Source organism: Tenrec ecaudatus, chromosome 13 (assembly GCF_050624435.1).
Source record: "Tenrec ecaudatus isolate mTenEca1 chromosome 13, mTenEca1.hap1, whole genome shotgun sequence".
Lineage (NCBI taxonomy): Eukaryota > Metazoa > Chordata > Mammalia > Afrosoricida > Tenrecidae > Tenrec > Tenrec ecaudatus.
Genome location: NC_134542.1, coordinates 59,379,826 through 59,404,830, shown reverse-complemented (window position 1 = coordinate 59,404,830; position 25,005 = coordinate 59,379,826). Strand labels below are relative to the sequence as shown.

General features: G+C 40.9%; 1 protein-coding gene across 4 annotated transcripts in view; it reads right to left on the bottom strand.

Moving 5' to 3' along the window:
- Positions 1-891: 891 nt before the first annotated feature.
- Positions 892-25,005, bottom strand: part of SESTD1 (SEC14 and spectrin domain containing 1) — a 107,002-nt gene continuing 82,888 nt past the window's right edge. For 3 of the 4 annotated variants that reach the window (XM_075530365.1, XM_075530367.1, XM_075530368.1), the window contains 10 exons: positions 24,043-24,254; positions 18,464-18,586; positions 12,121-12,315; positions 11,511-11,625; positions 10,293-10,452; positions 8,446-8,527; positions 7,622-7,744; positions 6,465-6,656; positions 3,915-4,036; positions 892-1,032 (listed from right to left, as the gene is read on the bottom strand). In XM_075530365.1, the coding sequence (XP_075386480.1) occupies positions 903-1,032; positions 3,915-4,036; positions 6,465-6,656; positions 7,622-7,744; positions 8,446-8,527; positions 10,293-10,452; positions 11,511-11,625; positions 12,121-12,315; positions 18,464-18,586; positions 24,043-24,254 (1,454 nt within the window). In that variant the 3' untranslated portion in view covers positions 892-902. The remainder of the gene's footprint in view (positions 1,033-3,914; positions 4,037-6,464; positions 6,657-7,621; positions 7,745-8,445; positions 8,528-10,292; positions 10,453-11,510; positions 11,626-12,120; positions 12,316-18,463; positions 18,587-24,042; positions 24,255-25,005) is intronic. The other variant, XM_075530366.1, reaches the window with a different exon arrangement.

The window sequence follows — 25,005 nt, the reverse complement described above, 5'->3', positions numbered from 1 at the left end:
CCCACCCTTAAAGACAAAGTGTCTTCAGGGGAGTTAATAATTTGGATAATATTTTCTAAGTTGAAAAAGAGCAAAAATTAGAAACACTATTCCATTATTAATAAATTCTTAAAGATCTAAATTGTTCTTCACAACCCATTTTTGATGATAAAACATGCTTACTTATTATCTACACATGCTTACGTAGGAATTCTCCTGCTAAACCACATGCAAATAACATGGAACAAAAATGACATCAACCCTAAGAATGCCCTTTGAAATAAGGCACTCAGGTTTGGAAATAGGATATAGCCACCAAATTAAATAGGATATTGAAAAGAAACCTTTTATTATGCACAACTTTTTTAATACATTATCAATACAAATAGGAAAATTTCTTTTTAATGAATATGATATATCAAAAATTTGAATGGGTTTCCCCATATGAACACAATAAAAATAATCAATTCTGAAGCAAAATTACAAAGGAAAATTTTGAAGACACCATGTCTACTGATATGAGTTTACAGCCTAAATTTTCTACATCACCCGGGGAGAAGGGGCAGCCATTTTTTCTCCCTCTTTTTGATAGAGAGCTAAGCTTCTCAGTGTTTGTTAGCACCATTCAAAGCTTACGATCAGTTGTTCATCTATAAACTGTCAGGGTCAGGTAACGCTTTAAAGCAAGTTTTCAGTGCAGTGTTTATAGTTCTTTCTTTTAAGAGACTTGGAGTCTGTGGGCTCAAAGCATTTTAAAGGGTTATGCCTGGGGGTGACAAGGTGTTGACGTACATAGAGAAATGTGTTTAAGAGGAAGAGTGTGCCTCCCTTGGCTGTGAAATGCATCTTAAGGTGCTGTGTCTACTGGGGTCGAACACCAGCCACATGCGGGGTTCAATGCGCGTCTGTGGGGCTCGTCGTCATTAGCTCTCTGTGGTCACCATTCCAGGGTGTCTCCGCTGCTGCCTCTTGAGATGAACTAGTTTCATCCTGTCTCTGATGTGTTCTGCGGTCGAAGCCATGTCACTGGGACTTCCAAAATACTGTTCAGTTCTAAAAGTCAAACAAACAGGAACACCCCAATCAGATAAAATAAATCCACTGATGATAGCAAAGAACACAAGTTTCTGGAGGGTGGGGGTGGTGTGTGTGTGTGTTTCTATTTGTTATAGTCTGCCTGTTGAAACGAATTTATTTCTAGACTACAGGTATATTAGTAATGATGCAGTAGGAAAAAGTTTGTTACAGGTATAAAATATACTGGTGGCGTACCTGTTTCTTAACATGTGAAGTTATAATGATCTCAGTAAACCAAACCATCTACTGTTGACGATAAACCTTTTAGTCTTAGGTACATGAGCAACCCTCACAAACACTGAATTTATTCATGTGCTTTACGTGTACCAAGTACACAGCTATCTCACATGGCTGGCAAGGAAACACCTATGCAGTATGAAGACATAATTTGGGACAGTAATAGATAAAATCGTTGGATTTTATTAAAATTTCAAAGGTAATGTGTCATAGCGTCTTGTTTCTTAGAAGTTATCTGGCTAGTTGCCTCATTTTTCAGATTAAAAGGTAGGAAACTCCGGGACTTAACTCGAAGAGTGGCAAAGCCAGGATTTCAACTTGGGTCTCATGGGTACTCGGGACGGAACCTGGCTTTTCAAACAGTGCACTCAGAGCAACAACCAGTCAGCCTCACTGCATCAGGGGGATGTAAGAAGGTGAGGTGTCTGAGGAAACCTTATACAATGTAGTACTGTCAAGCAAGCTTTAAAAAAAGTATCACTCTACTAATAATGAAGAACATACCAGGCACCTTTGAGAAACGTAAATCAGTGAAATATCTCAAATTGATATGAATTCTGATATGACTTAAGAAGGAATAAAGAGCCTCAAATATTAATGGCATGTATTTACAAATTTTAAAAGCGCAGTGTAACATATTCTTTTTTGTCTTGGAAGTAGAGGAAATGACATATGGACAATTTGTGGAACACGGAGGGAAAATCCCAAGCAAAAATAGCAAGGACAGATGCCCCGAAGTTGATCTGAGTGCAATGAACCGATGACAGTGTGGGAAAGGCTATGAGATGGAGAAATGGTGGTACCAGAGCTGGCAGCATCTCTATCATATTGTTATTGGTTGAATTGATGAGCAGTGAAATTGTATTCCCCTTTCTTATACATGCATAACCTAACTATCGGCTGTTTCTCATTGCTCAGGTGTAGGCATTGACTGGAGAACATTTAAGGATGAGCTGACCAATGCTCTTTCCAAGAATATGAGGGGGCTTCAAAAGATTATAGAGATTTTCAATGATCTTACAATTCCATGTTTTACATGAACTTTTTGAAAGTCCCAATCTTAAAATGATTATTTCTAACTACCAAATCATCTGGAGCTAATTACATAAGAGCCGTGCTCAGATATCCTTTAAGTACTTTAAATGCAATTCACAGATGCATCTAAATTAAAGTGCTGGCCAAGAATACTGAAAAGACCATGCACTGCTAAAAAGAACAAACAAATCGGTCTTGGAAGAAGTATAGCCAGAATGCTCATTGGAAGCAAAGGTGGAGAGCCACTGTCTCACGTACTTTGGGCATGTTATTAGGAGGGGACAGTCCCTGGAAAGGGACACATCATGCTTGATAAAGCGTCCGTGAAAAAGACGAAGACTCTCAACAAGATGGAACCACGGAGTTGCTGCCAACAGTGGGCTTCAACAACTGTGCTCTTTGTAGTTAATAAGGCTGCTATGAGTCAGAACTGACTTGACAGCACCTGACAACCACACACAAATAATCCATCCAATCCTCAACCCCATGTAACCTAATTTTAGAGGAGGAAATTGAGGCACAAGAAGATTGAGCTCAGGTTTAAACTCAAGATGTCTGCTTCCAGAATCCGCATCTTTATCCATTACACTCTGTGTAGAGATAGCTGTATTTTCATTCATTGTTTTGCATTCTCCAGCATTTGAATTACTTATTACCTCTGGGATTGCTGCTAAATTATTTTCCCTAAAATAGTCTAGATTAGTATTTCCCAAAGGGGGTGCTACTTCCCCCCGACAGGTGCTGGGGCACCCGGAGGAGATGCAAAGCACATTGTCCTGGACTGTGGAGAGCAGCACAAACGTTTTCAGTTGCTGTGGAGGGGACATAGTAATCTTTTTTTTTTTTTTTTCTGACAGGGAAGCAGTAGGCCTAACACGTTTGGGAGCCTGCGCGCAAGACCCTCAGAGATGACGCTCCTTGTGGTTTTAATTTTTTTAACCTGGCCCAGTTCACTTCAGTGAAATACTTGAAATAGGAAGAACTACAGGAGTAGGATTTCACCATTTAACAAAGGAAATTTGGATTCCACAGGGGATAATAAAAAGAGGAACACAGACCTGTGACAACCGAGTACCTCGTTCAATCTTCCCGCGCTGTTTCTTCCTGTGTACGTCAGGAAGTACTACTACTTGAAAGTAATAGTAAATCACGTACTATTACGTGAAAAAGAGTTGACGTGTCTAATCCAGTCGTGCTTAGACTGTAATCATACATTTATCCCTCTCTTTATTCTTCCCTTTCCTGAAGCCTAAAGAGCTACTAATGTGCCCACAGTCACACTGCTGTGCTCACTGCCATTGTCACAGCCAAGGCTTCACCCCCGCCCCTCGTGTCTCACTGTGGTCCAGAACCTTTCTTCTACAACACCCTGTAAAGACGCAAGCTATCTAATGCCAGCAAGTACCAAAGCTACTACTGCTGAGAGCCAGGTTTGGATTCCTTTTCATTTTCCCCCTGTTCATTACAGGGATTGACAGTGTGGCCCAGCACTAATTTACATGGCTTTTTAAGCATTAGCTTTCCTCTCCCAATGATGATTTCACTTTAAGACCTGACAAGACGGTTAAGAAAAATTTGCACCATACCCATCAGGATAAACGACAGGCACAGTCAATCTATCCAAAAGTGATTTCCCAACTGCCTCAGTTTCATCAAATTGCTCCTCATCATTAATAGCGTCAGGCTCTTCTGGACAGTCTTGCAAAATCTGCAACAAAGAAAAGGGCGACATCCATCAGGAGCCATGGAAAGGGAATCAAGGCTCTTGCAAATTCATTAGATTGAAGGTGGTGTTGTGATTTATTGCATCTTTACGAACACGGCAGTACCAGAATGAGTTATTATTGGCAAAGCAGACTTAAAAAACCCAAACAAAAACACCCAAATGTATAATTTCTCCGGACAACATAAAATTGGACTAGGCATAGGTCTATGGTGATTTGGCGGTGGTGGTGGTGGGGAATCATACTACATTAATATTGGGAACTTGAGCTTCAGAAGTATGCTTTCATTCAGAAAACAACTGATTAGACATTTACTGTGTGTTGTATTAACAACTTGGGATAAGTATACAGATTTTATTTTCCAAGAACGTAGAGACTTTCAAAACTGAAAGAACGTATTTTTAGAAATATACACTCAAGAATACACATGTGCTACTTTAACTGGACACTGTAACAGTCATTTTTAAAACTGGCCTTTAGGCTTGAATTAGTGGTGTCAACTAATCAGGCTATAATTCAAATAATAGAGAAGTTCCACAGTCCTTGATGAGATACTCTCTTTTTTTCTTCCCCTAATCATTCCCATTTAAAACTACCCTATATACCTTGAGTAAAAGCTGACCCAAATATCTCCGAGGCACCTAATTTTACCACAAAAACTGCATTAAAAATGTGCTGAATGGCAACAAATGTGCAAATGTGTTTGATACAATGGATATATATATGGATTGTGAGAAGCTTTGTACGAGCCTCCAATAAAATGATTTTTTTACAAAATGTGCTGAAACAACCTGGCCTATACTCGAGTATATACAGTAATCATAAGATTGAATTGTAAAATTTAAGGAGAGGGGAAAAAACAGTAGTATTTATTTTTGCATTACACTTTATTAAAATTTTCAATTGTTTTTTCAAAGTACTATTCATAACTGAGAAGTTATATTTAAAAATCCTAGATTAAATGTTGTTACATTTCCAATAGCAGTGAATAATTTGCTTGTATTTTTGGTTAAATTTATGATTACTGGATGAAATTGAGGGAGTCCTGGTGGCATAGTGGGTTCTGTGTGGGGCTAAGGACTGAAACGTCAGCAGTTATAAACCACCAGCAGTTCTGCAGGAGTAAAATGAAGCTTTCTGCTCTACACAAAGAACTAGTCTACGAAACCTGCAGGGACCCTTCTACCCTGTCCCATAGGGTTACAAGGACTTGGAACCAACTCAGTAGCAGTGAGTGGATTTTGGGGGTGAAGGGGTGAGGGTGGTGGGGGTTAAATTAGAACAGAGCAAAAGAAAAATACTAGGTTAAAAAAAGGGGAGGGTGAGCTTTACATATGTTTAAACAATATAATAACCTTAAATCAAATTTATTATAAACACAAAAAGGTCAATTAGCAGAAAAAATAATTAATTTGGTATGCAATGCTTTTAATTAGATTAATTCTCACATGACTGCTTACAGTGTTCTAAATTTTAAAATGTCCTTGCAGATAGATTTTAAAATTAGTGCCTGAAAAAGTGATTAGTGGTGTTAGAATTCAGACCAGTGGTCCCGCTTGGTTAGGTGGGAAGGGAGTAGGAGGGTGCGACCAGGAGAGGGATGGGGTTGAGCTTCCAGTAAGGCCAGGCTGTATTGTACTGATTACACAGGTGGGCTCATTTTCTAAAAATTCACCAAGTAGAACACTTGGTTGTTCTGTACACAGGTCTGTACACATTTCTGCATTAATAGTATATTTTAGTTAAAAAATAACTAAAAAATAAATTAACGACTTAAAACATCTTGCATACTTTCATTATCCTCAGGCTTGTTTTTTACCAGAACCTGATAGGCACACTTCAGTTGACCAGCTCAGAAAGACCGACTATGCGCATTCTTCACGGCGTCATACTGTGTAAGCTCTGAGGTCAAGTGCACCATCTGTTCTGTTCTACCGATCGGGTTACCACACTTACAACTTAGATTTAGAACATCTTCATTGATACTATCTCCTACAAGCAAACTTTCCTCCTAAGAGACCCAAGCAGGTAACTACATAATGGAGTTTCCATTTAGAATGGTAATGTAAGGCTATCCATGTTTGCTGTGTGAAGTAAAAGGTCTGACAACTTGCTCAAGTGATATTACAGATACTAGTTTTTGATTCCAAGACTGATGAACTGAATTCACTGAGAGATCGGGGTCAAATGCAGCCCACATGCAGGCTGGGGGGTGGGCTGGTGGGGGTGCTGGGGGCGGGGAGTGCCAAAGAAAGACTTCTCCAACCATAGGACACCAGCACTGAGCTCAGCTATTAAGAAGATGTGATTTGAACTCAACTAAACTATTTTAAACATACTGATAGTGTAGCAGGATATATTTTACATTACATACAGTAAATACTATGGGGAGTACGTGTTCAAGAAACACACCTTTTCAGCATTTGAGTGAAACGCAATAGCCATTTCCAACCTGTGTACCCTCTCTTCAGATGCGATTGTGAACTGCTTCCAGACTCTGTTCAGCCGAGGGAGCGTGTCCCCGGATGATCGAGAAGTGCAGCGCAGAGACTGACACAGCACAACTGTAGCCTGCAGCAACTGTCTCCCATAGTCGTAAGTGCTCTGAAAAGCAAAAGCAAACATGGAGTTGTCGTAAAAGAACAGCGGCAGGAAGGCTAAGTAAAGTCATGGAGGAGGAACGCCACTCGAAACCAAGGCTGCGTGCTGACCACTACAAATGGCCCTCAGCATTAATAAACTTAGTTTATAAGTTTCTTTCTTGCTTGACTTCCTATTCTTCTTTATGTTATTATCTATCTCAGTCTGCCCATTCCCACTGGCCAAAAAGAATTCCACCTTACTAATTTTTAAAAAACAAAAAACGTGGTTGTCATTAAGTTGCATGGATTAGTAAATTAATACACTCGGCGTGGTAGCCTTACTATGTAGTTAACCTTGCTTTGACCTTGTAAACAACGGAAGGTCTACATTGAGGAGATAGTCGATACAGCGACCCCGCAGGACAGAAGAGCACTTGTTCCTGCCTCGTGGGTCTGGAAGGAGACTGCCACATTTTTCTCTGGGGAGAGCTGGTGGGTTCAAACCACCAACCATTCAAGTTAGCCAAGCGCTTGAGCACTGTGCCACCAGTGCTCCTTCCGTTCCTAGAATAGGCAGGTGAAAAGCAGGTCTTTGGTGCTTTACAGAGGAAACCACAACTGTTACACTGAGAACCGCGTCATCAGGGAACCTGATGACGACTCTGCCATCACCACAAACACAACAAAAAAGGAGGCAGAAGCTGGAGTTTTCTGCCACATGAATTTCCATGTCTGCCCTAGACACACAATTACGCAATGTGTCACTCGATTCAGAGGGCGCCTACAGAGCCTGGATGCAGGCAGAGAGAAGCCCTCAAGGTTATGGAGGCATTTTTGAGGTACCGGCTGACGTTTCCTTAATTTTGTGCTATTTCTGGAATAACAAAACTAACCTTCTTGGACGTGAAGGGTTAAGTTACATTATAATCATGCAGAAAGCTATTCAAACACTGAGCTTGGAGGAAAGGAAGATAACCAGTTCTGCACCTGTGCAACATCAACAAATTTTCTATGCTTTTCCAGTAAAACTTTTGTTTCCTGAGCATCATCGCCCAATCTGATGTGAGTCTTAAGCAGAGCATCCAGAAGTTCACTTAGCCATTCTACTGCCTGAAGGGAAAGAAACAACAGTGAGGGCAGATTCAGGACTCTTTACATAGCACGTCAAATTTGTAAAAAGAAAGATAACTGCCATGTGATTAATTACTCCATTAATTGCAAGCTAGTTCTTAATGGTATGTTTCACTCACTGTCAAGAGACAAGAATTAATCACCTCCTCCTTCCTGCAATTTTTTACAAAAAAAATTAAAGTGAATACATACTAGGAGAAGCACTCTTAATGTTGAGAAATATCTTAACAGAAGATTATGTGTTTCAGTAAAATAGATTTGTTGGGATCTCATGACAGACTTCTTAGTACTATAGTCATATCTTCCCTCTCCCTCAAACTTTAAATGATGGTCTCTGATCCGAACGGCACAAAGATGACATCGAATTATTTATTGGGCATGGAAAACCTCTTCTGAGCATAATCAATGTGTGATCCAGCCTTACAGTGAGATATATCTGATCACCAAGTTAACAAGCAATAATAAGCAATCGTAATTTCTACCTCAATAGAGGATTTCATTGGGAATATAAGTCAAATTAGGCTCAATGATCATCAAAATTTCTTTACTGCAACAAACTAAAAATCTGACTTACTGAATATATTTTCTCAGGACCATGGGCAAAATATGCTTTTAGTTTGTAGTAAGATGAAATGAATCCTCTCTATAGTGACAGCTACATGATGGATGGCTGTCCTTACCTGGGCAGCATCTTCTTCACATTTAAACAACTGCACCATCTGAAGCATCTTCAACCTTCGCACATCGACCATGTCTTCACACCTATGAAAGGCAAACATGAACGCAGGACGTGATTTTAGTCTCGTGGGGAACTAGAGCCACACCGCACGACTGCATATGAAAATATTTACTCCTACACTATGGAGACTGAGGAGTGGTATAAGAAGTTCAGGGATAGCTAGGCTAGGTCTACACTACATTAAAACCTCAAAATACCTGAAGGACACTGAACCACAAACCCGCCTGAGGATAGCATGGATTCTGCAAAATATTGAAGCAAAGCATAAATACAAAACTATATTAAAATCCAGAAAACTCTTGTCGCCACTACCCATTAATGAACTTCAAAACTAAATGATGAAAAAGTTCTTTAAATATTGAAATAGAAGCTGGTATTCCAAAGTAGTTTTAATTAATACTTTTTTTACATTGCCCAGAATATTATTTAATTCTGTATAAAAAATTAAAAACTCCCTTCCATCTATATTCTTAAGGGGAGGAACACTGATTTCTAGTACAGAGAAATCCAACTCAGAACACAGCCGTAGTCTCACCATCACTGTGTGGATAATACGCAGATTAAACCTTTACGGTGATGTGACCTATCAGGGCTCTGATTCACTTCCTTCCTTACCATGTAACTCCGTGCTCTCTAAAGGGGAAGGGAAGGCTCACAGCAGCCTCAAATGCCAGTCACAGTCGACAAAGAAGGCACTCTGCTGCACTACAGATATGTTGGTAAAGACAGCTTGACAACAACACAAAAGTGGTTATCACAAGGTTAATTCTTATCAAGGTGCTCTTAATAAGGGCCCAAAGCATCATATAAGTTGCTAACTACCTCAGTGCCACTGAGTGAATTTCACTCATAGAGCCCCTTAGGAAGTAGAACTGCCACAGCGGCGTTCTAAGACATTAACTCTTCATGGGAGTAGAAAGCCTTCTTTCTCCCAAGGAGTGGGCTGGTGGTTTTGAACTGTCTACCTTGCAGATAGCAGCCCAACTCTTAACCACTAGGCCACCAGGGCTGCTACGGTATTATGTAGTATAAATAATTCTACCAGGACGGAAGTCATCATTTGAAAAATCTAACACTTTTTTAAAAAGCAAAACACTTTAATATTGTCTGAGCCATAACTATTAAATCACGATAAAGAAATTAAAGAGTGATATTGTCAATGAAGAATACATAAAGTGAGAAAAGCAGTTGGTCTCTTGGAACAAACCCTGGAAGCCTCGCATTGGCTAAACAACAAGACACCAGTAAGGAAAACTAGGGAGAGGTTCGGAAGAGACTCTATGAGGCTGTTTTCAAGACAAAGTTGCCAGGAAGTTTTAATAAGAGAAGTCAGTTGTGTCCAATCCTACCCGAGTGGTCCAGCAGCATCAGGACTAAAGGCATCCACTGTACTGTGGGCGAGGTGAAGCATTTCTTACACTTGGCAGTTACAAAGTTACTGATGCCCTGTGTTTTTTTTTAAAGTGCAATGGCGAGGGACAAAGAAGCCAAACTGAAGAGAGTTGAAAAGTGGAGGTAGTGAGGCAGCAGTATGCATGTAGATTAGACCTTCAGATGACTTGCCAGTGAGAAAGGTGTGCTGAGATCAGACACAAACAAAAAGGTTGACAAAGAAGACACCTGCTTAAATGGAATTTTTTAATCTTTTTAAATAGGAGAGACTGCCCGAAAACTATTTTTTTAAAGTTGTTAGTTTATGTGTAAAAGTATAAACTACAGTACAAAAACTTTTCATTGCAATGAATATTGTTTTCTTAGTAAAAATGCACACGAGTAACCAAACTTTGCCTTTGTTTCCTAAGCTGCATGTCTTCCATCACCCCTTGTATATGGTCCACATTTTCCTTATTTTCGATGGTCACGTCCTTCCCGTAGGCCCAGGAGGCCTGGTTGGAGATCTGCTCCAGAAGACCTTGGCCTTTTTCACGCAGCCCTTGCAATCCCACATCTACAAACAAAACAAGAGTGACCGGAGTGAACCCCCTGCTCGGTGGCGGTGCTTTCCCACCCTCACGCTCCAAGTACAATGGCTCTGTACATGAACTAAACTGTCCTAGGATGGCGTCCTCGCAACATTTAAATGTGGCTCAAAATGCAGTGCTCTCTCACGTCACCTCTCTCCCTGATGGAAATTCCCTGAAGGGGAATTGAGAGAGAGAATAATTACTTTTAAGAATTGAAAGCAAGAAGAAAATGTGGGGATCTCCATTTTAATGAATACGATTTTTCAACATTTCCCACTTCTTGTTTTACGTAGTTAAAAACTTTTAGGAGAGCAAAGGATGTATTTTGTTTAAATTAATTTATTTCAATCACACAGCACCCCTTGCTACTAATGCTCTGTCTAAAAATCCTGCTTCCTCTTCTCCATCTCCCTTCCCAGTTCCATGTCCCGTATCAACTTTACTCCCACAATGCCCAGAACTCTCCAGTCACAATCGAGGGAAGTGCCCTGTATCTCCTACTCCTGAGAAACCAGCAAGGCTTTGCTGCTCCATGGCAGAGCTAGCGTTACAAATGGGACGTCGCCCTTTTGCCCCTCTTGGAGGGCATGTGATCTTGGAGAAACAAGCCCACAGAACCAATCGAACTTTTTTCCCCCTACAAGGTTAGGATAGAGCAACCACAACAAAATTCACCGCATAAAACACAGTGTGGGTCATTCAAAGTTTGCCACAGAACACAGCTCATTACAGTTTATCCATGCACTACAAATAATTGCTCATAGTATATGCAAGACATAGCACCTGTAGACACAGCTGGGTAAACAAGAAAGGCCCAGGCCCCGTGAAGAGAGGAGCGACTGAGCAACACCAATAAGGAAAAGTAGTGCTGCAGCAGACACTCTGCCCTTCCAGGGACTGAACCGTCCATGCCACTTGATCCTTGTAAGTAATTATAATTAGTCCAGTGTAAGTTGGGACTTAATCATCTACCCACAGTAAATTATACACATAGACAGAAGAACAGCAACCTTATGTTTCAGCATTTTAAAAATCTGCTTACCAACACTTTTCAGCTTCTCTTCAAGCAGTTTTAAAGTTTGCTGAATCGATGCTCCATCAGCTGGTGCTACATCTACGCACAACATCCCTAATAAGCCATCCAACTGCTGAGACAACTAAAGCAGAGGGACACCAAAGAGATAACCCTGATGTAATCAGCATCTAAAGTGTTTCATGATTAATGAGGTCAACAGCTAATGAGGTTATCATAATGGCACTTCAAAAGACTAAGCAGTTAAAAGACAAGGACGAATAATCAGAATACATGTTATCTGACAGAATACGCAGTGGCATGCACCAGGGCGACAAGAGTGTGTCCACATTCGAATAGAAGAAACAATTACAGAAACTCTGACTTCAGAAATAGCTGAGATGAAATCCCTCTACGAGGATGGGACACACTGTTTAGGAAACAGAGGTTTAACTGCATGCAGAACGGTTTGGAAAAATAACAAATAATCAAAGCATCTGGTCTCATGTCCCCCAAGCAGTGAATTATTTACTGTTCCAGAAAAAGTAATTAGGAGGCATGCAAACCTGCAAAAATTATGCATAGAAATAAGTGTTCAGATCATTGGAAGGAAAGAAACACAATCAGAGCAGACACTTACATCTTGGGCAACCCCATGAAATTCAAGAGCTGCCTGCAACAGATTTTGCCTAAATTCCAGCTGACTGGCTTGTCGATAACAGACATCGCTAAGCTGTTGCTGCAGCGACTTCAGTTCCACAAGGTCCTCTTCATCCCCAGCGTTCAAGAGCGCAGCGATTTGTTGATTCAGTTCCACGTACACTGCAAACCATTCCTGCAGTTTAGAAGTTTCCCAGGAAATGAAGGATCAAATTAGTTCCTGGAGGAGGACTCCTTTTAAAAAAATCAGTATGTTTGTTTGTTTCCTTCAGATAAACTAGGAAATGTCCAAGAAAATCTTTCTAAGGAGAAATTACTCAAATTGACCACCTGAATTTCCCAGTCCTCCAATCCCACTATTGTGATCTGCAGAACGCACTTGCCTGCCAACAGCAAAATCTCTCTGTGCTCCACTTTGCTGCTGAATGCACCCTTCCCTTCTAGCTCTGGGTGAGACTGTCTGCCACAGAGAAAACAGAACTCTTGCTCTTCTTGCTTCCACACCGGACACACCAAGGCCTGGAGGTGGCGTGGTCTCCTCCCTCCTACTACTTAGACGCCGTTTCTTATGATCTTTGCCATCAATCATGGACTAACGAACTCCACTTGGCCCCCTGTTGCTAGTTTCAAAAATAGCCCTTGGAGTTCCCCGGTAGCCCCCTGCGTCTTGGTTTTCCTAAAATATCCAGGCAACTAGGATGGACCAAGGGCCACAGCGGGCCAAGTAGCTTCAAGAAAGAGGAGGATGGTGGGGGGGGGGGGAGGGAGGCATGCTGGAGACAGTCATGTGCATTCGGTGATTCAATCAACGAATGACTCCGCGTTAAGGTCAAATGATGCATGTTCACCAAGACGCAATAACTACCCTAACGGAGCCCACACTTGAGAATTCCCAGACTGATGGTGCACATGAAAAGCACAGCCTGTCTCTGGAGCTATACAGCTCCAGGTGCCAGAAACTACCACCTGGCCTCACCTCATCTCTTTGGGCACATCTGCTTTGTGGTGCTATTTGAAAGGTTAGGGAGCCTACCCCACTCCCTAGCTTCTGAAAGTCATCCTAGTGCATTACTGAGCAGGAGAACCTGCCATCAGCCTATTTGGCATTTGAGTACTAACTGTGAAGACCCAGGCCTTGGGTGGCTGGTAAGCAGAAAAGGGCTGTGGCAGGGAGTTGTGACTTGAAATTAATTAAAATGTTTCTTCCCAGAAAGATAGGAACACACAGTTATAGACCCTTTGGATGAAGAGGTCTCATTTAGCTCAGTTACGCTGTTCTCGGGTTCTGTCTTTATACATATTTAACTGCGTGGGCAATTATTCGCTGGAAAACAATGGAAACCTTAGCACTCAGACTTTAGATTAAGATGGCACTTAAGATATGAGCTTGAAAACAAAGCCCACATGGAGGAAGCACACCAGCCTGTGCGATCACGAGGTGTCAAAGGGAGCAGGGATCAGGCATCAAGGAACAAAAAATCATATCATTGTGAATGAGGGGGAGTGCAGAGTGGGGACCCAAAGCCCATCTGTAGGCAATTGGACATCTTACAGAAGTGTCATGGGGAGGAGACGAGCCAGTCAGGGTGCAGTGTAGCAATGATGAAACATACAACTTTCCTCTAGTTCCTAAATGCTTCCTCCCCCCACCACTATCATGATCCCAATTCTACCTTACAAATCTGACTAGACCAGAGGATGTACACTGGTACAGATAGGAACTAGAAAGACAGGGAATCTAGGGCGGAGGATCCCTTCAGGACCAGTGGTGAGAGTAGTGATACTGGGAGGGTGGGAGGAAGTGGGGTGGAAAGGGGGACGGATTACAGGGATCTACATATAACTTCCTGCCTTGGGGGCGGACAACAGAAAAGTAGGTGAAGGGAGATATCGGACAGTGTAAGATATGACAGAATAATAATTTATAAATTATCAAGGGTTCATGAGGGAGGGGGGACCAGGGAGGGAGGGGTAAAAAATGAGGAGCTGATGCCAGGGGCTTGAGTGGAGAGCTAATGTTTTGAGAATGATGAGGGCAACGAATGTACAAATGTGCTTTACACAATTGATGTATGTATGGGTTGTGATAAGAGTTGTATGAGCCACTAATAAAATGATTTTAAAAAAAAGAAAAGAAAACATAAAAAAAAAAGATCTGAGCTTGAATGTTCATGTAACAGGAGCGAAAGATTCAGGACTGACAGTGGAGTTGGTGAGATGATGGGTATTTATATCACGATGGGAAATCTGGTCTAAAAGGAAAGTAATAGGTTAAAGATACTCAAAATATGTGTGAGGAAGAAACTATTGGTTCTTTGTGGAGACCCTTTCTATGACTTGCTATTGGGCACAACGCACCAGCAGACCACTGAGAGTGACATGCTACTTCAGAGACTGAGGCTCCTACTTACCCCTCCCCAAAAGACGGAATGAGATTTTTCGTTCAACTAAAAGAATCACATGAGGAACCAGGATCATTGGCTGCGCAGTGGCTGGGGAACCCCCTTAGTGACCCATCAGGCCTGGAACTGAACTCACCTCTGTGTTACCATAATCAACCACTTAAGAGCAAAAGGGCAGCATTTACCAAAGGACAGAGGGTTCGGAAAGGAGGAGGAATAGAGGTTAAAAGACAAAACAAAAACAGAGCTTCTGATTTATATTCCTTAACAAAGAAATACATATTTAGAGGAGTTTCATTTTCTCTACTTTAAAATATGATGCAATGGTATAAAGTTTTTCCCAATTCTACCCTATCAATATACTAAAAATGTATCCCATAATTTTGGAAGGGCTGAATAGTTCCAATAAATGTTTTCAAGTGCTGACTTCTACAAATGAAAAGGAAAGGCTTCTGATTTTCAAAAGAGCTCTAATAACGTATTACAGTATCTTCTCCTGATAAACGAATCTATTCAATCCATCATCAAAAAACCTGCTCCCAAGGTGACAGTGCAGTGCCACCTATTGGTGACAACAATTTTCACTTTTACACCTTTGAGACTAGAACTTTCCATGTTTATAAAAAAGAGGACCTGATGCTTAGGTGGAGAGCAAATGCTTTGAAAATGATGAGGGCAATGAATGTACAGATGTGCTTTACACAACTGATGTATGTATGGATTGTGATGAGTTGCATGAGTCCCTAATAAAATAATTTTTAAAAAAGAGAGAAAAAAAGCAATGAGATCCCATGTACCATAAAGCTTCAAAAATTAACAACTCAGTGAATTCTATTTACTCTATAACCTACTTAATCTATTCTGCTCCCAATTTTGGGAGGTGGGGGTGGGTGGGAAGGCTTTTCTTTGGGAGTATGAATGCAGGCCTCAGTGAGCATGCATATGCCAAGTAGTAAGAATATATGAATGAAAATAAGCTGTACTTAAGCCCATCTATGACATTTTATAGTTTTCTCAAAAAGAAAATTTATCTCAGTAATTTGTACTTCAAACCTAGTCTAAGTACATATTGATTTAAGCATGTAGTCCCTTAGTTTCTGAGGCTATGAATTAAGACTGTGGTATTAGAATGACCTACAAATTCTAATCTGTAATTCCCTATTCAAAAGTTCTTTAATTCAGTATGCTTCCTTTCCCCTGGCAGAGTCGTGTCACTCGTCGGGCTGCCTGCCACAGTCAGGAGCTCAGAACCACCACAGCTCTGGAAAGACTGGGCTTTCTACTCCGTCAGACACGCTCGGAAACCCACAGGGGGTCACGATGAGTCCGCACTGACTCGAGGGCAGTGAAGTGGAACAGCCTTATGAGATAAATACAAAATCAAGCATTTAAAGTGCAGGAATCTATGTATACCGGATGCAATTTTATCCATATGTATATGCAATAAAATGTATTTAAAATTCTTGTGAACTTCTCAGAAGATGAACGTTTCCAATTTCTAACTACAATTATTGCTTTTGATATCTCTTAAAAATAACAAAGAAACATCTGCTTCAAGATCCTATAATGTTATGTGTCCTTTTATGAAAAGAACTTTTGTGACACTTTGAAAGGCGTCTAGAATGTTCTACAATACATAATGGTGTCAGGAAAAGAAAAAAACTAAAAAATAGTTACCACCAATTTGACTGAGATCCATAGGAAAAGGGGCACAAATTACAGAATAGGCTGTACAATAGGAGCCCTAAGGACCCCCCGTGGCACTGCCAGGTAAGCACTGCACTGTTAACTGCTAGGTCAGTGGTTCAAACCCACAAGCTACGCCATGGAAGCTGTTGGCTCCCATAGATTGTGGTCTCAGAAACTATATATGGGGTGGCTATGAGTCTGATTTAATTCAATGGCATTGAGAGTGTAGGTTTTGGTTTTACAGCAACTTAAAGGAGCTTGTAGTGAGCTAAAGCTTTGGGCTGTTCTGTGGGAGAAACATGAGGTTGTCTGCTCAAGCCACCATTTACAGTCCCACAAACCCTTGCTTGTGGGACAAGTTCTACTCTTGTTCTACAGAGATGCTATGAGTCAGAACTAACTCCGTGACAGTGGCTTTGGTGGTTTTGGTATCGTATCACATACCTGAACAATACAAAAAGTTTAACTAAAGCACAAATCCTGTCAAAAACAAGCAAAATTAAGTTATTTTAAAAGGGTCAAGAAAACAACAACATAAAACCTAAGCCACTGCTGTCGAGTTAATTACAGTTTATAATTATCCTCTGGGTCAGAGTAGAACTGCTTCCTAAGATTTCCTGTGGGCTGTAAATCTTTACAGAGGCTGGCTGACTGCCTCCTGTGGTCCTCCAGTTTCTGGTGGGCTCTCCAGCCACTGACCTCTTCATTAGCAGCCTGACATTTAACACAGTAAGCCAGCAGGGCTCCAAAAGAACACTCAAGGGAGCTATAAATTAGTTATCAATTAGTCAATGTATGTGTGGGGTTTTCTAGAGTAAGTGAAAGCACCATTATATTGAAACCTGGGAATATATAGATTTTTGAATTATGGGATTTCATTTTTGTCTCTTCCTTGGACTCACTTTAGGTGATTCATTATCTTGTTGTCAAAGACTAGTCCCTCAGTTAGATTACAAGTTCTTTTGGTATGACACCACATGTAGATTATCTGCCAGTACTACTTATATCAAAGTTGGTTTGGAAAATATAAATAAAGCAATATAATAAAACCAAGAAGGTGCATATTAAGAAGGAAAATTATGTCATATTAAAATGTCATATATTATAAAATTCAAATTTATACTCAAAAGCAGAATATTTAAATGCTATAATCTTATTTTATTCAAATATCTATTTACTAATACTATCCAACTTTTCATTACGGCTTTAATTTGGGCAGTTGGTGGGGTAAGGGGAAAAATGCAGTAACAGAATTTTCAGAAGATCCTTAAAATTAATCTAGGCCCAGAGTTTAACATTTCTATTGACCAATTTTGATGACAGATCTAAGGATATAGAAATGAAGGGATCCAAGTTTTATCTTCCCACTTCAATCCTTTTAAAATTACCATAAGTCATGTGACTTGGAAGCGGGGTACTAATTGATTCACAAAGTGGAGGGATGATCATGTCTAATTAATGAAGAGCTTAACACATATCCACTTCCACCACATATGAAGTTAAGTTTGAAACCCTCTTAAACAATTATCCATAATCTGCCTGTGAATTAGTTTATCTCTGTCTCACACCTGTTATCGGCTTGATTATCCCCTTTACAATTACAAATATGAACTGGTAAAGGCAGAGAGAACAGAAAACCCTTCCTGTGTACTCGGTTTCCAACCATTCGGCTACCTGCAGCAATTCCAGTCTCACTCTCAGGTGGCTGTTGTCCCTCGTACGGCACACGGGTTAGCAGCTTGTTGCTAACTGGATGGGGCAGTTGGTGGGTCAAGTCCACTCAGGATTTGAACGGAAAGGCCTGGTGATCTCATTCCAAAACCACCACTCGGGAAAACGCTGTGGATCATGGTTCCACTCTAACACATAAGGCGTTTCCAGGAGCCAGAGCTGACAGCAACCGCAATGCATGCACTTCCAACCAAGCAGGGAGAGCACCTTTCTGAGGACTAAAGAGTTGCAGTCCTGGCCATGAAGTGCAGACAAAGCCTCTAGTTTGAACCCAATCCTTTCTTCTGTCACAATAGCTTTTAAAAGTTTCCCACCAATGCATTTCTACAAGTATGCACTGGAGACAAAGCAAGTCCAAACAGCTCATAAGAATTGATCAAAGTAACCTTCGTGGCCTCTAAACATTAAATATGCCATATTTACATTCCTACACCGAAGTGTACAGCCACCTCTCCCTACTGAAAAGGCTAGTCGTCACACACGCGCATGACGGCCTCTTACACTGTGCTGGCTCTCGATCTCCTCGTGCTTCTGCTGCAGGGCCTGTGAGGCCCTAAGGGAGTCTCCAATGCCCCACTGAGCTCGGAGCTGCTCTGATCCAGGCCCTTCGAGCCAGTTCACTACCTGCAAAGCAAAGTTGAGATGAAATTTTAAAAACATCCAAAAGCTTGCCAAACTCTTTCTCATGACTTTTTTCCTCCAAAAATTTCTCAAGTACTTTTTAAATTTCAGTGAATACTTTGAGTTCTCTCACACAGGTAGCAAATGTGTCTTGGAAAATACGTAGCTGAAAGAGGACAAGCTTCCCCAAACCCAAGTTTAGAAGCATGCGCACTATCGTTATCTCAGGCTGCCAGGGATCGGACGGTGTGCCCGGCTAAAAGAAATGGGGAATGCTACCACATTAAAGGATTAAAAATTAATTTATGATAAGAGAACAAGGGAACTCTACGGTTTGGAGTCAGGACATCAGAAATGACATCGGCCAAATTTCTTATCTGACGTTTAAGAAAATTCCATTTTGGAGTGATTAAGTACTTGCCCAAGGTAATGTAATCCATTATTGAAAAACTCAGACTAAAAGCCCTGCGTCCTAAGGTGCTGGCCTAAAACCTCGATAAAATCAAATGACTCAACTGATTAATATAAAGTGAAAAGCAAACGGCTCTTCCCCTGCCCCACCCCATCTCTATTTTGGAAAGAAAATTTTAAACTCTAGAATTTATTCCAGTGTAAGACAAGAAAAATTAACAATAATTTATAAATTATCAGGGTTCATGAGGGAAGGAGGGGGGGAAATGAGGAGCTGACAACAAGGGCTCAAGTAGAAAGAAAAATGTTTTGAAAATGATGGCAACTTATGTACAAATGTACTTGACACAATGGATGGATGGATGCTGATACGAGCTGTAAGAGTCCCCAAAAAAGTTTTTAAAAAAGAGGGAAAAAAGGATTTTAGGATTGATATTCAGATTCACAAGACCACGAGAGCCCAAGCAGCAGCACTAGGCAACCCTGATGCAGGTGGGGACTCATCTGCCGGATGGCAGCATCTGCTGCCCTGCTGTGCGGGGTGCCTGCAGCAATCTAAGAGTCCCGGTCTGAGGAAACGGAGTGGATGGGAACGTCACTGGCCCAAGACCCTCCTAGTCCCACGGTCCATGTCCATTAGTAGAGGCACTCAACTCAAGGACCCCGAGGGGAGGCCCTTCCTAGCAGGTATCGATAATGTTCCTGGTCTAGACACTCCTTAGAATCTCTACCGTAAGCAAGATTGCCTAGTGCACTGCTGTTAGTTAGAGGTTCTGGGGAACAGAGTTAGACAAAAGCCAGATAGAGATCAAATTCCCATGCAGAGAGAGAAAACTGCTAACGCTTCCCTCATATGCTCTGAAACTGCATATGTCATGAAGCAATTTTGACAGAGGACGTAACTATTACCAAGCTTTACACCTGTTACTAAATTAGAAAAAGGAGCTCCGGCATAGATGTCTGGTTAGGCCCTCAAGCTCCATGTAGGAACACTCCCCAAAGTGTGTGAGGGAGACCCAGGTGTATTACAGACCCAGTGCACAGGCTTGCTTCAGAACGTGGGAGACCTTCACTAACCTTTAATTGAAAATGACCAAAGTAAGCTACTATCTACGGCTCTAAACCATATGACACTTGCATTCAAAATCGAATTCTCTGTTTCTAGACATGTACAATCCTCCAATCTCCAGGTATTTTAAGCAACGCTATGAGACAGATATTCATGTGTGCATGTGCATCTATATACAAATTCTCCTAATTCCTTATGGTTTTCCTAAGAAAGGTTTCCAATAGAGATCTTCTGGGGTCCACTGATGAGAGCTGTTCAGTGTCATCTTTGCAAAGTATAAAAAAATGATTCTAAAAATAGTCCTTCATATGGAAATATCATATATTTCTCAATGCATTTTAAAAAATATTAATGCCAAGAGCTATATTAGAAATAATTATAAAGGTGATCTTTTAAAAATTATAAAGATAATGATCTTTTGTGATTTCTCTTAATGTTCTTTGTTCAATTGTCTTCTAGAATCTTTAACAGCAATATATTCTAACTTTCTACTTCTATCGATAAGGTTTGATACTAGAGAGCAACATTCTTAATATTTTGGACTCACAGCAGGACCACTAAGTGCTCTAACTTTCATTTGGGTAAACTGTTTTCAGAGAGCCCTCTGTCACCTTCAGAACCCTCTTGTTGGGGGCTCTTAGAAACACAATGTTTGGTCTCTAATACCTCCACTTTCTTGGCTTTAATCTATAGAACATGGTATTTGGCGAGGGATGGGGGGGTCCTAGAACTTCTGCTTTTGCTCTGTAGAAACCCCTGTTCTTTCGCACAAAAATACAGCTCAGTAACTCAGTCTGAAGAAGGCAGTAGACATGGAGCCAAGTGTGGATCTGAATTCTGACTTTGCTTCTAATAGCTAACAAAACCTTGATTCCTCAACTCTAAAAAGGTGATACCAATTCTATGGTACAAGGCAGGATTATACTAGCAAAACACAGTACCAAGCCTTTAACACTAGCCAGTAGCCCTCTGATTTGTTTTTTGGGTTTTTTTTAATTTTGTTTTTTTAGCCCTCTGATTTGTATGCTTCCTCTGGTCAAGCTGCTTTATGAAGTTTGTGTCCTACTGCACTTTGCACTAAGATCCTTGGACCTGTTACAGGAAGCCTCTAAACTACTTTGTTCAATACTTAAAAAATGAAAATTAAAATATTAGGTTTGATGGAACATCTCAAAACAACTTTCCATTTCATTGTGGGTAAGTAATTGCTGATTTATTAGTATGAGCTACAAATATGGGTATACAACAGAGATGAAATCTTTAATTTGTGAAAATAATATATAATGAATTGTTTTACTAGACAGACATACCTAAATTCTAGCAATAAGGGTAGAATGAGAGCAACTAAAAATAATATATATATAAGGGCTTAAGTGGAGAGCAAATGTTTTGAGAAGGATGAGGGCAATGAATGTACAAATGTGCTTTACACAATTGATGTATGTATGGATTGTGATAAGAGTTGTATGAGTCCCTAATAAAATTATTTTTTTTAAAGAATTTGATATATATTATCTTTTAAAACCCAAGACAACATCATTTAAAGGGGTCTAACTTTGTTTTGGGGGACTTCTAGAAACAAAGCCAAAAAAAAAAAAAATCAACTCACTGCCCTGAGTCATTTCTGACTCATCAAAAAAACTCAATACCAAAAAAAGCCCCAAACTCACTGCCACTAGGTCATTTCTGATTCATCAAAAAAAAAACCAAAAACACCTCAATACCCAAAACACCTCAAACTCACTGCCACTGAATAATTTTTGACATACTGTGACCCTGTAAACAATAGAAACAGGTTAGTCTAAATCATGACAATTGGGTAAAATGAAGTCTTTTCCATTTAAATCAATAAAAGGTATACAAATTAAAGTAGTCTCCTCAGTGGGAGGGAGGGGAAGGGAGCATAAGTGTCAAATGCATATAGCTTTAATGTATGCTGAAAGTAATTTTCCTTAGTAATGCAGTATCAGTAATGCACGACTATTTCTAATAAAAATTATGCAAACCAGAGCTGATATCTCAATAAGCACATCTATTTAAACACATGGATGATGGCAGTTTGCCAAACTAGGTTAAAAAACTTACTCTCAATCAGGACACTTTGCTCAGTCAACCCGAATATTTAGCTTTATGCAAGAACAGTTCATACCCAATCCTTATCACTGTGATCCTTCAAATGGCTGTATTTAAATACAAAGTACAACCTTGGGCATACTCGTAAAATCTAGCATTGACTGACAACTAGTTACACAAGCCAGCAATACACCTGAGTATCCACCATTCTCCCAGGGTCAGGCTGATTTCTAAAGACTGCATGGAAGAACATCAAGAACATTGGGGAAAACCAGGCCAAAGGGCACATCAAGCAGTCATTTTTGACCTGGAGACGAGGCTGGAGGGGGGGGGGGACGACTGAGAATACGGCCAGCCTCCAGTTGTAGAGTTACACAACTCAGAGTTCACCCTATTTTGTACTATGGTTCCTCCATACAAAGGAAGACAAGCCCAAGCATAGTTTCAGACGTAACAGCAGTAGTTACTACCACAACACATAATGAGGATTTCAGGAGGATATTTCAGTTAAGTGGCAGTGTCTCCTACATAGAAGCATGTGAAATCACACAAAGAAGAATCAGAACCTGCTCTGTCTGACTCAAAGGGCATAAACTTCTCACTGTATCTCCTAATCGCTCAACAGAGGGTACATCAAGACCATAAAAATTTTTTTTAATAATAATAAAAAAATAAAGACCATAAATGATGTTCTCAACGAATAGTTAAGGGCTGCCAGGGCAGTGAATTATTTAATGTGACTCTTCTAGCCAGGCTCGCTAACTTCCACCAAACGACCCTTGCCAGATGAGTCTGGGTTAAGAGAAGGTGGAGGAAGACACTGACAGTATTCAGCTGTGACTAAATATTAGCAAGACTCATTGATTGGCCTCCTGCTGGGCATAAAATGAACCATGTCAGAATCAGGAGTATGGATGTCATTATCAGAAAGAGAGAAAAGCCAGGGAGGAACTTGTCCTCTGGACCCCAAGATCTCTCTGTTCAGTGAGGCTCTTTGATCCAAGCAGATAGCTCTAACACAAGAGTGACAGGAGCAGTAGCAGCAGAACCAGGAGCCAGAACCTGACACAGAGAGGTGGGCCTGCCAGCCCCAAACCAAGTAAAGCCGAGTGTTTCAGGGCAGGAGGCCTCCAGGCATTTAACTTGTGGAGCTGGAGTTGAGTGCTGAAGTGGCATAATCTTGGGCATTTATTAGCAGCCCTAAAAGAACTTGGTAGTATGTCTGGACTGAAAAACTGTATGCTAAGCATCTCCCCACTTCCATAATAAGCCACGTAATTCTGAGCAGTGTCTGTGAAGGCTGTGTGGCCATTACAGAAGCAGAGCATGAAAAGCAGAGTACTTTGGGAGACAGAGCACACGCTACAGCATGGATGAACCTTGAGAACATTAATCTGAGTGCAGTAAGTCATAAACCAAAAGCCAACTACTAGACGATCCCAATTACAGAAAGTCCTTATCATAGGCAATTACATCAAGACCAAAGCTAATTAGTGGAGAATGGGAGGAGAAAACACAGTTATTGCATGAGGAACCTGGAGTTGCTATTGAAGATGAAGGGGCAGTGTGCAGGCAGTGGGGGGTGACGCTTACACAACATGTTGCCACTGGGGGAACACATGACAGTGGTCCACTGTGCAACTGTTCTGCTGTATACACTTTACCACAATGCAAAACAGCGAAAGGTGCAACAGCAGTACTGTCGAAATAGTCGAATTTAAATGCAGCTATTATTTGTGAAAAGACAACGAGACTGTTTCAGGATCTGCTTTATATGTCTGAGGTTCTCAATATGGTGTAAGAAACAGTAAAAAAACAAAAAAATCAAACCAGTCACATAATAAAAATGACCAGTGGAAAAGTTAAATATATGGGTATGTTGAAACCAGACAAGATTGGTGCCTACCTGCATTACCTTCTGCTGAATCTCTTCTAACTGTGTGCGCTTACTACGCTGCCGACACACCTCCTGGTAGCGAGTATACTGCTCTCGGAGCGAGTCCAGTAACTTCATCACCTGCGGCTGTGCAAGCAGCTCGTCATCCATGGGAGACCACGAGACTCCTCCGTCTGAGCCATTAAAGCGGCGCTGCTGTAATTCGGACAACAACTCATGTCCTTTACGAATGAAAGATACTTAGAATTAATATCTACCAAGAAATACACAGCTGACCTTTCATACCCACAGACAGAAAGTATGTGGGGAATAAAATATGGCTCCTAGAAAGCAATGAGGTGGTCAAAAGCAGTCCCTCAAAAGGCTCAGAGGGAGCTTAGAGTGCTATTGGCAGAGCACTTACATTGTTTTAAGTATTGTAAGTAATCTAGAGAGGATTTCCAGTGTACAGGAGGATGTGCAGCAGTGACATGGAGCTACAACGCCGCGCTATAGAAGGGACTTGAGCACCTGTGGATGGGTATTATAGGACCAGGCCCCGCGAATACCAACGGATGACTATACTCTCAATTCTATTTCCTGTTCTTAAGACCTGTCTTTCATAAATATTTAAATGCAATATTTCGATTTATTTTTATGTCACAATAAATTTCAAAAATTGTGTTCATGCATGCATACACTTATGGGCATGTGTGCATACACACACATTTACACATACACCTACACTGGGCAGTGGTGGTTCAGTGATAAAATTCGCACCTTCCATGTTGAGAATTGCGTTTCATTCCTGGCCAACGTACCTCAGGTGCAGCCACCACTCAGCTGTCAGTGGAGGCTCACCAGGTGCTATGATGCTAAAAGGGTATCAATAAAGCTTCCAGACTATGATGGACTAGAAGATTGGTCCGACACTCAAATTCTAAAACTCAGCCATTGAAAGCCCTGTGGATTACAGGGGTTCGATCCATCTGT